The 17,457-nt window shown below is 38.9% G+C and overlaps 1 protein-coding gene across 8 annotated transcripts; it reads left to right on the top strand.

Annotated features, from left to right (window-relative positions):
- Positions 1-1,526: 1,526 nt before the first annotated feature.
- On the top strand, positions 1,527-16,539 carry LOC128606887 (protein tilB homolog). Of its 8 annotated transcripts, none has more exons than XM_053623412.1 (9): positions 1,529-2,101; positions 6,446-6,502; positions 6,789-6,918; positions 10,085-10,178; positions 10,311-10,413; positions 11,743-11,867; positions 13,366-13,508; positions 14,374-14,571; positions 16,251-16,539. In XM_053623412.1, the coding sequence occupies exons 4-9, from the start codon at positions 10,137-10,139 to the stop codon at positions 16,360-16,362; spliced, it is 723 nt and encodes a 240-aa protein (XP_053479387.1). In that variant the 5' UTR covers positions 1,529-2,101; positions 6,446-6,502; positions 6,789-6,918; positions 10,085-10,136; the 3' UTR covers positions 16,363-16,539. The 8 variants fall into 8 exon arrangements, 5 of the variants coding, with proteins under 5 accessions (XP_053479386.1, XP_053479387.1, XP_053479389.1 ...); XR_008385760.1 differs by lacking the exons at positions 6,446-6,502; positions 10,311-10,413 and adding exons at positions 15,411-15,630; positions 16,069-16,147 and having other exon boundaries at positions 1,534-2,101; positions 16,251-16,310; XR_008385761.1 differs by lacking the exons at positions 6,446-6,502; positions 10,311-10,413 and adding exons at positions 14,907-15,630; positions 16,069-16,147 and having other exon boundaries at positions 1,535-2,101; positions 16,251-16,319.
- Positions 16,540-17,457: the final 918 nt, after the last annotated feature.

Below are 17,457 nucleotides of genomic sequence, written 5' to 3'. Positions count from 1 at the left end.
TTACCATAGAAATGAATCCTGGTGCAACGGAGGACTCAGGGACAGGTTATAAGGAACCATGTGCACAAGGTTTATTGAACACGGCCCTGGTTCAGTGTGAATGTGTGTGTGTATGCGAATGACATCCCATCCAGTGTGTATTCCTGTAATGTACTCAGTGTTCCCAGATAGACTCTGGATTCACAGTGACCCTGATCAGGATAAAGTGGTTAGTAAAGATGAATGAATGATTGGATCAATCAATCAAGCAAGCAAGCAAGCAATCAACAATACCATCTGAAATTGAATTTTGAACTGAAATGGGATTTCTAGGTTTGCAAAAGAGCAATCTAAAATCTTGCTTTGGGTGTATGAACTTTTGAAGCTCAAAATTGAGTATGCATACAATTTGTTTCTAAAAATTAATCAGTCGCTTAATTAAATTTCTTATACCCTACAGGTTACCTGGGTGTTATTGTGAACGCAATAGAGAGACAGATTGCTTTTTAGAAATTGATATACACAAAGTATATTTAAATTTTCATTTGATCATTTGATCTAAATCAAGTTTCAGATGTTTTGATGGTGATGGTCTAGTTTTTCTCTTTTGCTTGTCTTTCATCATTTCAAATTCATATGGGTGCTAAAATTAATGAATGATCTGGATTTGCATCATAGGTGTACCGTATATGATATGTATGTGTGTGTACATGCTGTGGAAAAGTATTTGCTTTTTCAAATGTGCTTTTTCCTGATTTCTTCTGTTTTTGTGTATATCTCATACTAAATAGTTTTAGATCTTCAATCAAAATACAACATAAAACAAAGGCAACTGAGTAAACACACAATACAGTTTTTATTTAATTTTTTTTATTGAAGCAGGGAAACTTATCCAACACCTATCACCAATGTGAAAAACCAAATGCCCCCTTAAACATAAAGTCTGATTGTGCCACCTTTAGCAGCAGTTACTGCAACCAAACACTTCTGATAACTGGAGATCAGTCTTTCACTTACTTCTAGGACTAGGACTTACTCCTGTGTTTGGATCATTGTCTTGCTGCATAATCCAGATGCGCTTGAGTTTCAATTTATGGACTGAAGACCGGACATTCACCTTTAGGAAAAAAGTTCCATTTAAGTGTTGATTTGATTGAACAGGGTTTGCAGTAATCAGGCCTGGTTGTGTCTAGTCGAGCTGAACCCCATTATGAATGCAGTTTCATAGATTTAGTAACTACGGGGACAAATACATTTTCACACAGGCCCAGTTGGTATTGGATAACTTTTTTTGCTTCAATAAATAAACATTATCATTTAAAAACTGTGTTTTGTGTTTACTCAGATTGCCTTTGTTTTATCTTAGATTTGGTTTTAATTTCTGATGCAATTTAGTATGAGATATACACAAAAACAGAAGAAATCAGAGCACTAAAAAAAGTTTATATATTTTTGAAATAATATCTTTTACAAAAATAGAATAAGGTACCAGAGCAGCCTGTACATCTTCACCATAGAAGAGTCTATTTTAGTCGACTCTGTTTATGCTGTTTAACAGTGGGCAGATTTGTGTTGTTTTTCACTTAGAAGGATTTGTGAACATTTTTAGACTTTGTGCGGTTAACATAGAACCCAGTAAAAACGAGTCAATATTGAATAATAATTTTATGTGGAAAAATTATTCCATAGTTTAGTGTGTGCCAGGAAAAACAAAAACAATACAAAAAGCTGTTTCTTTGTTTTCCAAATTTGTGATTCTAAATAATTAGAGAAATTGTTTAGGGAGTAGAATTATTTATTTATTTATTTATTTATTTATTTATTAGCTAGTTAGTTAGAATGTGGAGGAGAAGCACCCATAATACACCATACTACCATATTCTACTATAGCAGGTAATCTAGCACGCGCAGCCGGGGTCACTATCCAGCTATGACCCGAATCTCGTGAACGCGCAGAAAGAACAGTCGCCTAGCAACGGGAACACGCTCCAGTCGCCATTTCGCGGTTTGAGCAGCTATTCAGTTCCAATGGGAAAGCAAACACTCCTCGCGTTAAACAAAGCTTTTCTCCGCGTTTTAAATGCCAAAGGGATTCACTACGACTGGCGGACATGTCCGAAAGGTAAGTCATTTAATTCTTGTGTGTTTTGGGATAATTTTCTGCCTTTGTTTTTTTTTTTTAGAGCGTTAGTGTCCATTTCACTTAGCCAGCTATTGTGGCTAAAGTATTTGGTAAAGTTTATGAGATTTATCTATAAGTGAAAAGGGTGGCATTTTGTAGGAATAAATTGATGTTGTATTTAATTAAGCGACACATCTATTACGAAATAATGGCACCTGTCTTATTGCTAGTATGGGTTATACGGTTTTAATCAGGTGAAGGGGTCAGAGGTCAGGGTAACCTAAACCTTAAAGAAGGAGCTCAGAATTTCAATCTAGTGGCGTCCTGTTACACAGAGATTAAACCTGATGCTCAAAGCCACATGCCAAAACCCTGCTGAAGATCCTGCACACTGAGTTGCACACTGCATACATTGAAATTAATGGTTACCAAGTTATAATTACTATAGGTTATGTAGCTGTTAAGAATTTATTCATTTATTATCTCCAAGAGGAAATATTTGCTTTACAGACAAGGATTGGAAACATCAGGTCTTCAAGATGCCAACTTCATCCCTGCATTTACAGTTATTCATGAATTATCACTCTGAAGTAAAAATTAACACCGCAAATAGGGTTACAAGCTGTAGCAAGACCATTTAATTTCATTCATGCATGTATTCTTTGATTCATTTATTTGATTCATTACTTAAATTATAGTTTATTTTATTTCGGAAGTGTCTATCACTAACATACAGAATATTAACCACTTTACAGACAGTGATGCCAACTCTTTTCTGGGGGAAGTTAATGTATGCTCAAAAAGTTGCTAGAAGTCACCAGAGGACATTGTTGACTACGGTGTTTATTTAATGAATCATCATTATCATTTGCATATCCAAACATGTTACATGAAGATGGATGATTTTCTAAAGACACTTAGAACAGAAAAGAAGAGAATTAAGTGTTCTCAGAGTAGGAGATATTACATATTAGAATAGGACAGAGTTTTATCACAAAAGAAAATATGAAATATTAGAATAGAATTGCATTTATCATTATAGTAAATATTAAAATAGAGTTTTATTTGAATATAAAATATTAAATGTTAGAATAGAGTTTTATCAGAATAGTAAATATTAGAATATAGCAAAGTTTTATTAGAAAAGTAATAATAATTGGAGTAGGGCTGGGTGTAGCAGGAAGTAAGCAGGCAAGCAGGCTGGGGAAGACGTGATCCTGGAACACACACTGAGAATATGACGGAATAAGTGGATGAACAAACACTGAATGTAAAGTTCCCGCACTGGAAGCCGGAACAATCTGGCGGTGAGTGGCTGGAGAACCGAGGTTTATATACTCTGCTGATCGGTGGGCTGAGGAGGAACACATGTGTTCAGTGATTCCAACAGGGAGAGGCGCGAAGTGGAGCGTTATGCCCAGACACACACACAAACAGAAATGAGAGGGAGAGAAAACACTGGAATGGTAAATGGTAAATGGCGCACTTATATAGCGCTTTTATCCAAAGCGCTTTACACGGTGTCTCATTCACCCATTCACACACACACTCGCACACCAATGGTAGTAGAGCTGCCGTGCAAGGTGCTAACTTGCCATCGGGAGCAACTTGGGGTTCAGTATCTTGCCCAAGGACACATCGGCATGTGGAGTCATGTGGGCCAGGAATCATACTGCCAACCCTACAATTAGTGGACATCCTGCTCTACCACCTGAACCACAGCCGCCCACTGGAAACAAGAGGAAGGGAGAAAAACAGGGAAACACGGAGAAACACACAGGAGTTTTGGCCCGGACCATGACATCATTAGCAGACCACATGATCGAAACTTTTGAAATAGCCCACACATAAGATAGGAGTCTCATGTACAGTATCTCACAAAAGTGAGTACACCCCTCACATTTTTGTAAATATTTGATTATATCTTTTCATGTGACAACACTGAAGAAATGACACTTTGCTACAATGTAAAGTAGTGAGTGTACAGCTTGTATAACAGTGTAAATTTGCTGTCCCCTCAAAATAACTCAACACACAGCATTGATGTCTAAACCGCTGGCAACAAAAGTGAGTACACCCCTAAGTGAAAATGTCCAAATTGGGCCCAAAGTGTCAATATTTTGTGTGGCCACCATTATTTTCCAGCACTGGCTTAACCCTCTTGGGCATGGAGTTCACCAGAGCTTCACAGGTTGCCACTGGAGTCCTCTTCCACTCCTCCATGACGACATCACGGAGCTGGTAGATGTTAGAGACCTTGTGCTCCTCCACCTTCTGTTTGAGGATGCCCCACAGATGCTCAATAGGGTTTAGGTCTGGAGACATGCTTGGCCAGTCCATCACCTTCACCCTCAGCTTCTTTAGCAAGGCAGTGGTCGTCTTGGAGGTGTGTTTGGGGTCATTATCACGCTGGAATACATGCTGGGATCATGCTCTGCTTCAGTATGTCACAGTACATGTTTGCATTCATGGTTCCCTCAATGAACTGTAGCTCCCCAGTGCCGGCAGCACTCATGCAGCCCCAGACCATGACACTCCCACCACCATGCTTGACTGTAGGTAAGACACACTTGTCTTTATACTCCTCACCTGGTTGCCACCACACACGCTTGACGCCATCTGAACCAAATAAGTTTATCTTGGTCTCATCAGACCACAGGACATGGTTCCACTAATCCATGTCCTTAGTCTGCTTGTCTTCAGCAAACTGTTTGCGGGCTTTCTTGTGCATCATCTTTAGAAGAGGCTTCCTTCTGGGACGACAGCCATGCAGACCAATTTGATGCAGTGTGCGGCGTATGGTCTGAGCACTGACAGGCTGACCCCCCACCCATTCAACCTCTGCAGCAATGCTGGCAGCACTCATACGTCTATTTCCCAAAGACAACCTCTGGATATGACGCTGAGCACGTGCACTCAACTTCTTTGGTCGACCATGGCGAGGCCTGTTCTGAGTGAAACCTGTCCTGTTAAACCACTGTATGGTCTTGGCCACCGTGCTGCAGCTCAGTGTCAGGGTCTTGGCAATCTTCTTATAGCCTAGGCCATCTTTATGTAGAGCAACAATTCTTTTTTTCAGATCCTCAGAGAGTTCTTCGCCATGAGGTGCCATGTAGAACTTCCAGTGACCAGTATGAGGGAGTCTGAGAGCGATGACACCAAATTTAACACACCTGCTCCCCATTCACACCTGAGATCTTGTAACACTAACAAGTCACATGACACCGGGGAGGGAAAATGGCTAATTGGGCCCAATTTGGACATTTTCACTTAGGGGTTTACTCACTTTTGTTGCCAGCAGTTTAGACATTAATGGCTGTGTGTTGAGTTATTTTGAGGGGACAGCAAATTTACACTGTTATACAAGCTGTACACTCACTACTTTACATTGTAGCAAAGTGTCATTTCTTCAGTGTTGTCACATGAAAAGATATAATCAAATATTTACGAAAATGTGAGGGGTGTACTCACTTTTGTGGGATACTGTATCTAGATAAATGTGTGCAACGCCCTTCCACAAGTGCTCACTGGAGACACAATCAAAACAACGGTGATCAGTGATTGTTCATTGGAAATACTGGGGATCAGTAATTGGTCATTGAGTGCAATGGTGATCGTGATTGGCCACTGGGAACAATGGTGAGCAGTGATTGGTCATTGAGAAAAATAGTGATCAGTGATTGGTCGTTGGGAACAATGGTGATCAGTTGTTGGGAATAATGGTGATCAGTGATTGGTTGTTCGGTACAATGGTTATCAGTGATTGGGAACAATGGGGATCAATGATTGGTCATTGAGAAAAATAGTGATCAGTGATTGGTCGTTGGGAACAATGGTGATCAGTTGTTGGGAATAATGGTGATCAGTGATCGGTTGCTGCAAACAGTGGTGATCAGTTATCGGCCATTGGGAACAATGGTGATAAGTGATCGTCATTGGGAACAATGGTGATAAGTGATTGGTCATTGGGAACAATGGTGATAAGTGTTCGGTTGTTGGGTACAATGGTGATCAGTGATTGGTTGTTGGGAACAATGGTGATCAGTGATCGGTCATTGGCAACAGTGGGGATCAATGATTGGTTGTTGGGTACAGTGGTGATAAATGATTAGTTGCTGCAAACTGGTGATCAGTGATTGGTCGTTGCGAACAGTGGCGATCAATGATTGGTTGTTGGGAAAAATGGGGATCAGTGATCGGCCATTGGGAACAATGGGGATCAGTGATTGGTTGTTGGGTACAATGGTGATCAGTGATTGGTCTTTGGGTACAGTGGTGATCAGTGATTGGTCAGTGAGAAGTGCAACTTTACACACTGAACCTCATAACTCGTATAACCAACAGCTGTAAAATGTGCTGGTGAGCGACATCGAGTGCAGCACAGTCACTAACGCCTGCTCAGTAAGTCTACATTTGTCAAAAATCTTTTTTTTAAAAAAAAAATAAAATCACCAAATCTAGCAACAAAGTCACTAATCTGGCAACACTGCTTAACATCCCTAGTTAAAATAGTTTTAAAATAGCCCTTCATTAATACAGTTGAAAGTATAATTGCAAGAAATTCATCACATATTTTTCAGGTTGCATTAAAGTGAAAAATTAGCATTTGAGAGAAAAAAAAATGGTGTTATGTTTGCTCAGTTGTCCTACTCATATTCGGCTATATTTCTTTTCTCCACCAATTCAGTTCATCAGGAGTGAACACCAGCAGTGGCAGTTTCCCCAAATCGCACTCTTCCCATTACTCTGAACTCAGTTATACACACACTCCTCTCTCAGTGGAGCACACAACAGACTCCGGCATCGTCGCCACTCCAGTAAGCTACTACACATTGGGACTGCATAAAATATTGCTTGTTAAATGTCATTGTGTTTTTATCAGCTACTATGATACTTATCCAACATGTAACTGAGCCCTCTAATCAGTCACTAAATGGTTTATTCTTAGATTCTCTAGATGAGTATTTCTGTGTTTAGATGACTCATACCATTCACACACAACATTTTAGTCCAAGTGATGCAGCTCAAATCATTTGTTAGAAAGCTTGTATAGTCTGAACAATCCAGAACCCAGTGGTGTGTTAGAACTTGCAGAATTTTTGCTTTTGACACAAGAAAAGAGAGAGAAAAAAGTTGTTACATTTGCCCAGTTGTGAGAGCTCTACTTTTATATATATTGTAAATATGGACACTTAGAACAAGCTAGCTAATAGACAACTAGTTAATGGCTTTTATATGAACAATGTAAAATCACAGTGACAGTGGAAACATGACAGGACCTTACTGGATATCCAGATTTCTCTCCCATGTTGTTACAAAGCCTGACACACAAGACACCTTCCATAAATGTTAAATACATGTCTTCTTACAGATAACTTCACCACATCATTTATTATACATTTTTCTTTGTTAAATAATGACACCTTTACTTCCATTATCTGTTATCATTAGGCAACAATCCTAATATTAAATATTATTAGGCTTAGATTACATAGGGCATCTGGCATACAAGTCCCTGGGAATGGGCTGTTACTATAGAAACGGTACAGTGGAGGAAATAAGTATTGAATGCATCGACATTTTTTCAATAAATATATTTCCAATGAGGCTATTCACATGAAATTTTCACCAGACATCAGTATTAACTCAAAAAATCTGGAAATATAAAGAATTCACAACATTAAAGTCCATAAATAAAGTTATGTGTAATAAAGCGGAATGACACAGGAAAAAAGTATTGAACACGCTAACTGAAATTTATTTAATACTCAGTGGAGAAGCCTATGTTTGTAATGACAGCTTCAAGACACTTCCTGTATGAAGAAATTAATCGGCCGCAGTATTCAGGTGTGATTTTGGCCCATTCTTCTAAACATATTGTCTTTAAATCTTGTTCAATTGGATTCAAGCCAGGTGATTGACTGGGCCATTCCAACACCTTGATTTTTTTTTCACTGAAACCAATTGAAAGTTTCCTTTGCTGTATGTTTTGGATCATTGTCCTGCTGGAAGGTCCATCCATGTCTCATCTTCATCATCCTGGTGGATGGCAGCAGATTCTTCTCAAGAATCTCCCGGTAAAGGGCTCCATTCATCGTTCCTATAATTATATGAAGTCTGCCAGTACCATGTGATGAAAAACATCCCCACACCATGATCCTTCCACCTCCAAACTTCACTGTTGGTATGGTGTTTTTAGGGTGATGTGCAGTGCCACTTCTTCTCCAAACATGGTGTGTAGAATGACAGCCAAAAAGTTCAATTTTGCTCTCGTCTGACCAGACTACACTCTCCCAGTGTTTCATAGGCTTGCCCAAACGAGTTGTAGCAAACTTTAAACGAGCTTCCACATGCCTTTTATTTAGTAATGGAGTCTTGTGGGGTGAGCGTGAGCAGTGGAGTGCATTGCCTATTGTTTTCTCTGTGACGATGGCACCTACTGCCTCCAAGTGTTTCTGGAGCTCTTTCTGAGTGGTCCTTGGCTCTTGGGCTACTCTTCTGACTATTCTTCTGACTTCCTGGTCAGAAATCTTGTGAGCAGCTCGTGTGGGTGGCCAGTTGATGACGGCATGATGTTGCTTCCACTTGTGTATAATGGCCCCAATGGTGCATACTGGAGGATTCAGAAGTTTTGAAATACATCTGTATCCAATTCCATCAATATGTTTTGCAACAATAAGGTTCTGAAAGTCTTGGGAGAGCTCCTTGCTTTTACCCATCATGAGATGTTTCTTGTGCAACAGCTTGGTAAAGAAAAGCCTTTTTATAGACCATTAATTTACTAACCCATCTGATATTAATTGGAACAGATAGGGGGTATAATTACTTATGGATTTCAGCTGGCTCCTTGCCTTTCCTTACCTTGGAGAACTGCTTTTTCTTAGCATGTTCAATACTTTTTTCCTGTGTCATTCCACATTATTACACTTTATTTATGGACTTTAATGATGTGAATTCTTTATATTTCCGGATTTCTTGAGTTAATATTGATGTCTGGCGAAAATTTCATGTGAATACCCTCATGGGAAATATATTTATTGAAAAAAATGTTGACGTGTCCAATACTTATTTCCCCCACTGTAACATATTAGAATGAGCATATCAATATGAACCTGTAATTAATGTTACAGCTGGAACTACTGTCAGAGCTGCTGTTGTACAAATTAAATCCACACCTTCTGATTTGAGAATTCACCAGCACTGTGGCATAAACATATAGACTGTAAGCTGAATTTTCATGGATTTGGAATATTAAGGAAGATCACGATTGCATCACATTTCAGAGCTCTCAGAAATCTTTGACCTCCAAAGTTGTGAATACCACAAGAGTGAATAGTGAAAAAGTTAAAGAATGGAGAGAGTATCAAAGTGTAAAACAATTGCCTTTTTTTTTACCATTTTATTTCTGGTGAAAATATAATGTGTAAAAGCACATATTTAGTTGTAGTTGACTATTTAATGATTCTCGAAGAGCCCTTGTGCACGTTTGTTTAGTTTGTGTACAGTGTCATGCTACAGTAAGGGTTAGTGTAAAGGGTAATCCATGTGGATCAGGTTACCGGACACAAATGATCCATGAATACACACTCACTGTGAATGTGAAGGTGATCCTTCCCTAGAATGGGTTCACCCAGGGTATGACCATTTTATCATTAATAATCAAAGGCAGGAAATTGACAGGCTGAATCGCCCTTCTTTACAATCCCTTTTCATAACACTCCCTTATCCATTAACACTGTATTTATACAGTTAGTAAAGATACCAGACACAGCTTACAAGAACATTAAATATAAATGCACTGAGAGTGTACATAGCAGCTGCATCAAGTCATATACACCCTGGACAGTATAAAATAAGTCTTCAAGGAGATTAGTCAGCGCGGGCACACTACAAACAGTATTCAAGCACATTGTGTTATTAAGATTTCACTCCTTTCTGTGCTTACTGTCATTTTCTGTTTTTATTTCATTTGATTTAATTCAGCTGCCATCCAGTCGATTCCGGTTCACCTCATGGTATCAGCTCAAGGAAACCGATGTTCGTGGAGACCAGCTGTCCTGTCCGCGAGTCAGAGAGGGTAAGGTCTCTAACCCTTCTAAATATTAATATTTGGACACTGACAAATCATTTGCAGTCAATGACTGGCTGAAGTGTAGAATACTCAGACATCACCAAACGCTGGATTTCTTCCCTGGGGATGCTCTGCCAGGCTTTTACTGCAGCTGTCTTCAGTTCCTGCTTGTTCTTGGGGCGTTTTGCCTTCAACAAGAGAAACGCATGCTCAACTGGATTCAGGTCAAATGATTGGTCAGGTCAGTTCAGGTCACTGTCAGGTCAGTTCAGGTCACTGTCAGGTCAGCTCAGGTCACTGCAGAACATTCCACTTCTTTGTCTTAAAAAGTCTTTGATTGCTTTTGAAGTATGATTCAGGTCATTATCCATCTGCAGTGTGAAGCACCGTCCAATGGGTGTTGAAGCATATGGCTATATCTGAGCAGATAATATAACCATATACACTTCAGAATTCATCCTGTTGCTTTTGTTAGTGGTCGTATCATCAATAAATACAAGGGAACCAGTTACATTGGCAGCCACACATGCCCACACCATAAGATGAGGTGGTATGCTTCAGAACATGAGCAGTTCCTTCCCTTTTCCATTCTCTTCTCTTCCCATCGTTCTTGTACAAGATAATGTTTGTCTCATCTGTTCATAAGATGTTATTCCAGAACTGTACGGGCTATTTAGATATTTTTGGCAAAATATAATTTGGCATTCCTGTTTTTGAGGCTTACCTATGGTCTACATCTTGTGGTAAACCCTGTTCTTGATCTGGCTGGCCAACTGTTTTCATTAGGGAAAGAATTCTTCTGTCATCTACCACAGTTGATTTTCATGGTATTCTGGGCCTTTTAGTGTTCTTGCACTCACCAGTGCATTCTTTTTTTTCCTTCGGCCACAGCTAAGTTTTTGCTCAGCTATCTCTCTGATGGGTTTGTTTAGAATTTTTTGGCGTAATGATGGCTTCCATGACTGGCAGTGACAGCTCTTTAGACTTCTTACTGAGAGTTAACAGCAGCAGATTCCAAATACAAATGTCTCACTTGAAATCAACTGTAGACCTTTTATCTGCAAGTGAAATAATGAAGGAATAACACACAAATAGCAGTTGCTTTTAGACAATCAATGTGTTGGTGCCTTCAGTGGAACTGGAATCTTTAAATGCTATTTTCTCCTTTCATTTGTGGTTAAGCAGACTTTACAATGCTATAAAGTTCTGGTTATGATGCGTACAAAAGAGAGAGATGTTTCAGGTCTGGAAAGCTTAGAACTCTACATAGAAGAAAATGGCAAAATGTCACTATGGCAAGGATTTTCTCAACTTGCCACACATTTTCATTTTCTCTTCACTCTTAGAAATATAAATATTGTTCTGTGCTGTTCATGAAGTTAAAAGCAATACACATATTAAATTTAACATACAGTATAATACAGTCCGATACGTTATATAAATAGCATTTCACTATACATTGTAGTGTGTGTGTGTGTGTGTGTGTGTGTGTGTGTGTGTGTGTGTGTGCGACAAATTAAATTTTAATTTGATTGATATTGTGAGACCGGTCTATGACCTTATCAAACAGGACCTGTAGAAGATGACAGTGCTCCTAGCAACAGGCAGATCTTTAGCAAGAATAGCAGGAAGAGGAGAGAAGATGATGAGCAAACATGGGAGGACAGGCTACAGGAGAATTGGGAGAACTGTACGGTGAGATGTTCAACATTCTCTCTCTCTCTCACACACACAGACAGACACACACACACACACACACACACACACACACACACATATATATATATATATATATCTCTCTTTGTTAAATAAATATAGGTGTGCAACAGTTATTGGCACCCTTTTAGTTAATACTTTGTGCTAACTCCCTTTGCCAAGAGTACAGCTCTGAGTATTCTCCTATAATGCCTGATGAGGTTGGAGAATACATGGCAAGGGATTGGAGACCATTCCTCCATACAGAATCTCCCCAGATCCTTCTGTGTGATTGTGCCCTGTGATGGGTTGGCACCCTGTCCACAGTGTCCCCCGCCTTGTGCACCGAGTTCCCTGGAATAGGCTCCAGGCTCCCCATGACCCTGTGTAGCTTAAGCAGTACAGAAATGGATGGGTGGATGTTATTACTCAATAAAATGCCAAAAGTGATCAGTGGCTAATAAATCAGTTAAATATCAAAAATGTACTCTATTGTTTTTACTGTTTTCTCCCCTTCCCCTTACATGGACTATGCATTATTCCTCTTCAGGGTTGGCAGGTCTGTATTAGTGTTGGGATGGTATGAAAAATTAATGGTAGCTGAATAGCTGCTAGGCTATTTTTAGAAAAGTATGATGAAAATGTTAGGTGACATGCACAGACAAACAAGAGTTTTATTCCCTCCATATCTCCATGTAGCACATCCATCTGCAGCATGCTTACATCATCACTTTTTCCAAGAGGGTGATATTCAATGTGCGATGTCATTGCAGCTGAACAGCCCAAACACCAACCCTAGCCTAAAATGGCCTAAAGTATTACACATTTCACATATCATTCAATACTACTGGATGTCCTAGTGCGATCTAATTTCTGTTTCATTATTATGTGAGTAGAGTCCATTGATAACTGAGAGTACACAGCCTTATCTGTTATCATTTTTTATAAAAACAATCATTCTAATGAACTCGCTCAGGTCTTTGACTGAGAAAACAAAATTGGGGTAATATCTACCTGGTTTGAAATCATATGACTCATATAACACACACACACACACACACACACCACTATTACCGTATACATTTTAGTTGCACAGCTCATGAGTTAGAAAGAAAGAGAGAAAAAAGAGAGAAAGACAAATGTTCATCCTATGCACATTTGCTGATGAGTAATGAGTAGCAATGCGTATTTGGACTGAATGTGTCTTGCTGTATTGATTCTTCTGTTTTGTATATTGATGACTTGCCCAAACATTAAAATAAAGCGTAAGAAGTTCTCCAACATGTGAACAGCCGTGTTCAATATTTGACATAGTAAAACACATAATTTACAGTATATGTACTCTGTTTTATGTATGTTTACTTTCTCTTTTCACTGAATTAGTGTATTATTATGAGATTGTTTCTGCTGCTTTTTTTTTGTTTAAACTAAACATGACTGTTAGCCAGTTCTCCTATGAGGGGTGAATAAAGTTCAGTTCAGTTTGATTTGTCTGTAGGAACTGAATTTGTCCTACCAAGATCTGGGAGATGCGTTTCAGCTAGAAAATTTCAGGCGAATCCTGAGAAGGCTAATCCGAGTGGAGCGCCTGCAGCTAGTGGACAATGCACTGTGTGACCTCAGTTCCATCCGCCTGCCAAGGTATGTGTGCGTGTACACTCAACTCACTTCAGAAGTGGGAGGTCGGTGCTTGAATACCTCCATGTATTCAAGCTAACTGTGATGAGTGATGTATATTTTCCTCCTCATAACAACTATTTGTATAGTCAGTGTTATAGATTTAACAAGCTAATATTTAAAGCAAATACTTGTGTATATACAGCATAACTCCTTTAAAGGTAGGAAGTGCTACTTTGTTTACTACTGATTCTGTGCAGTCATGTTAATTTGATGTCATTTGCTGGAGGAACTTGGAGTTGAAGATACCATCCTGAGTTCCCGAATAGGAACACTGAGTTGAGGGTCTGTTTTCTTTGTTTTTTTTCCGAGTCAGTGTTTGGAAATCACGAGTTATGACTTCTAGTCAAATGCAGCATATGTTTGTGTGTGTGGTTAACTCAGTCAGCCATTCAGCAGGGGGATAGTGTATATCTACATATAGTGCAAAGAGTACAACAGCATAAAGCAATAACCCATAACTAAATGGGTTCAGTGCAAAAAATGATTCAGAATTAATAATATGGGGATAACTGAATGAAAAAAGAAAAATACATGGAAAGAAATTATGGAAAGGTGACATTTATAAAGGAGAAAAATAGAATTAGTAGTAGTAGAAGAAGAAGAGAGTAAAGAGAAAAGTAAGAATAAATTAAGTAAGGAAAAATGAAGGAAATCAGAAAATATGAAAGAGAAATGTAGGAAGTAAGAAGAGAGGGAGAACAAATAAAAATATATAGCAAGAGGTAAATAAAGATAGAACACAAGAAAGAAAAATGGATTTGAATGAAAACATATACTGCCTACTTTTGCCCACACTAAATATCAGTGATTATTTTGTCTTCTGTAGATGTAAAAGCCTGAACCTGCACCAAAATCACTTGAAGTCTCTCGCTCAGCTGCCAAAGATCCCTGCAATTGAACACCTGTGTGTGTCCGAGAACAACATCAGGAGTCTGGCAGAGCTGAAGCTGCTGGAACACACACCGCTGCACACACTCACACTCAAACATAACCCTTGTGAGTTCTTGGAGGACTACCGCTCACGGTAAGAGAAAGAGATAGGGAACTCTTGTTAATTTGTCTACTTTTGTAGTTGTACACAATGATCCTGTTTCCTCACACATTTAATGTCAGAAGTTTTGAGTCTTTAGTTTGCACTGGTGTAAGTAAGGACTAAATCACGCTGTGGCAAGCTGTAATAGGAAAATGGGGTGTTGTGATGTGGAGCTTTCACCATACATGTCTATGTTTGTACTGGGAGTCATACAAGTGTTAGTTAATAATAATGGCAACTAAGTGAAATGATCCCACATGCAGAATTTTTGGAGGAGTTCTTTAAGTTTAGATTCTTCAGCTATGTTTGTCCTCTTTTTTTTGTAGACTATGAAAACTTCACTGAGCTCATCACTGACGGATACGTTCCTCCTACAAATGTGCTAATGTTCATAACGCTCTTGTTTCAGCCATTGGTTTAGCTTAGCCTGATTGTTAGCGCAGCAGCGAACAGCACAAGTTCTCTCAGAACTCTGCAATGACATTTTCACAATCCAGACAGTTACAGTATACTACAACATGAAATAAAAGCTAACGTGGAAAAAACAAAGTAAACAGTAGTAATCTAACAAAAGCACTGTGAATCATACTCCAGCCGACATCTGCTATTACGGTCACTTCCACTATATACCGGAAATTTCGCCCATAACGATTTCTCCAGTGGTGGATGACACCAGAAATATCTGTTCTTTTCCATGCAGACACTGCCCCAAGTGGCCGGGTGCATTTCCATTGTGTTGTGGCTCGATTCCGTTGTGTTGTTAACTTATGTTTGCTTTTTAAATTTCGTCATGTTGTGCATTACTGCGCCACCTTATAAATCTGTTCCAGCATGACTATGCCGCTGTGCACTAAGTGAGATCCATGAAGACATGGTTTGTCAAGGTTGGGGTGGAAGAACTCCACACAAGCCTGCACAGAGTCCTGAACTCAACCCCTCTGAACACCTTTGGGATGAACTGGAACACAGACTGCACCCCAGACCTCCTCACCCACATCACTACTTGATCTAACTAATGCTCTTATAGCTGAAGAGTGGAGAAGAGTGGAGGTTATTATAATAGCAAAGTGTAACTAAACCTGGAATGCGATGCTAAACAAGCACATATGGGTGTGATGGTCAGGTGTCTACAAACTTTTGGCCATGTAATGTATAAACCTAGGGTTTGCCTTGCAGCCAGAACTTCTGTCTGAGCTGCTGTTATAGAAAATTATACAGGAATGCCTTCTGACCAAATAGATTTGAGAATTTAACAGGATTGTGGTAGAAGGGAAGCTCATAACATGCTTAAATACTTTCGCATACTTACCTCAAGAGGCCTTATTTAACTCTGTTATACCATTTTGCATTGGCATTACATTAACAGTTTTATTTTCACAGAAATAGCATAAGTCCGAATTAAATCAAAAATTGAAATATACAGATTAAACTCTACAGTATTATTCAAATTAAACTGTAGGCTAAAAGCTTCCTTTACTTGTCTTGTAGCTCCAGTGCAAAACTCAAAAGCAAACTTCAGACACCCCAAACATGTGTTGGCTAGCTTTGGGTCAAAGGCCGGCTTTGTGTACATTTAATTTTTTTCTCAAATGGTTCCTTTCAAACTGAGTTAATAATATAATCTGACTCAGTGAATGTGACTTTGATTTTGATTTTTTGTCCTTCCACAGTGTGTTCTCCTATTTGCCAAATCTCAAAGTCCTGGATGGAATCCCAAAGCTGCCAGAAGATTCGGTGCCTCTCTGTTTCCAGGAATCCTCTAGGCTTTGCATCATTCTGTGATGTAGGACAGATCTTAGACAGGACATCTAGCCTAATGGACTGGAAGCAGCAAAAGCCATGATCTCTTCTAACGTACTGAACCAGAAATGAGAATGTCCCGTTTCTGAAATGCACTGTTTATATATAATATGTCCGTTTATATTGCAAATTAAAGCAGTCTATTTTTGTTATTGTCTGCATCCTGTCATATTCCAGTTTGTATATATACCAGTGTAGTATATTTATCAGAGATTCAATCCTTCAGTAATAGAAGTCCAATCTGTGTTAGTATTGGCTATAGACAACATAATAACCGTGAGCTTACTACAGTAATTGAGTCAATATCATGTGCTAGTCATTAAGATGCAACAACAGTCAGCACTGTGTTAGGAGCGTAAATGCTTTATTTGATGTCATAACTGAACATTAGAAAAAAATTAAGCAAATCAAGTGTGAACACGATGTTCAGATAGATTTTGATTTTAAACAGATTTTTCAAACAGCTAAACCATGAATCTCTCATTTTGGATAATCCATTCTTTGATGCTGTTTTATATTTAAGTCATAATACCCATATCAGAGCTCTGAGTGCCTGCCAATGCTGATCATCTTACACTTTATTAATCACAAAAGTTGTGAAGACGGTTGGTTTGCCGGCATTGTGTTTTACTTAGTAATGATCCTATGCGACCTGAATTTGCATAAAAAGAAGAAAACTGTCCAAATCACACACGTTACATCTACAGATCCATCATTTGAGACCAATATTGGTTTGATACCAATACTCAGTACTGGATATGTGCATCCCTAATAATGAAGTCAACTGAATAAATGCATGTATTGATGAACAATCAGATCTGATTTTTGGAGTAACAAGTAGAACTCTATGCCTACGGCGTCGACGGGGATGCCTCCACCACAAGTCTAATCCTTCTTGTTACCCTTTAAATATACTTCAAGCAGGATGGAAGCTATTGAAGAAAAACAGACATTTGACCTTGATGGGATCTTGAACCTGTTTGGATCAACTCCAAAATCGAATCAGTTTATCTGCTGGTTACAATGATACTTCCATATAAATCCTACAAACATTTAACCACTCATTTATGAGATATT

The sequence above is a fragment of the Ictalurus furcatus genome, chromosome 4 (genome assembly GCF_023375685.1).
Source record: "Ictalurus furcatus strain D&B chromosome 4, Billie_1.0, whole genome shotgun sequence".
Lineage (NCBI taxonomy): Eukaryota > Metazoa > Chordata > Actinopteri > Siluriformes > Ictaluridae > Ictalurus > Ictalurus furcatus.
The sequence above is the reverse complement of the archived record's forward strand: the minus strand, read 5'-3'. Positions and strand labels throughout refer to the sequence as shown.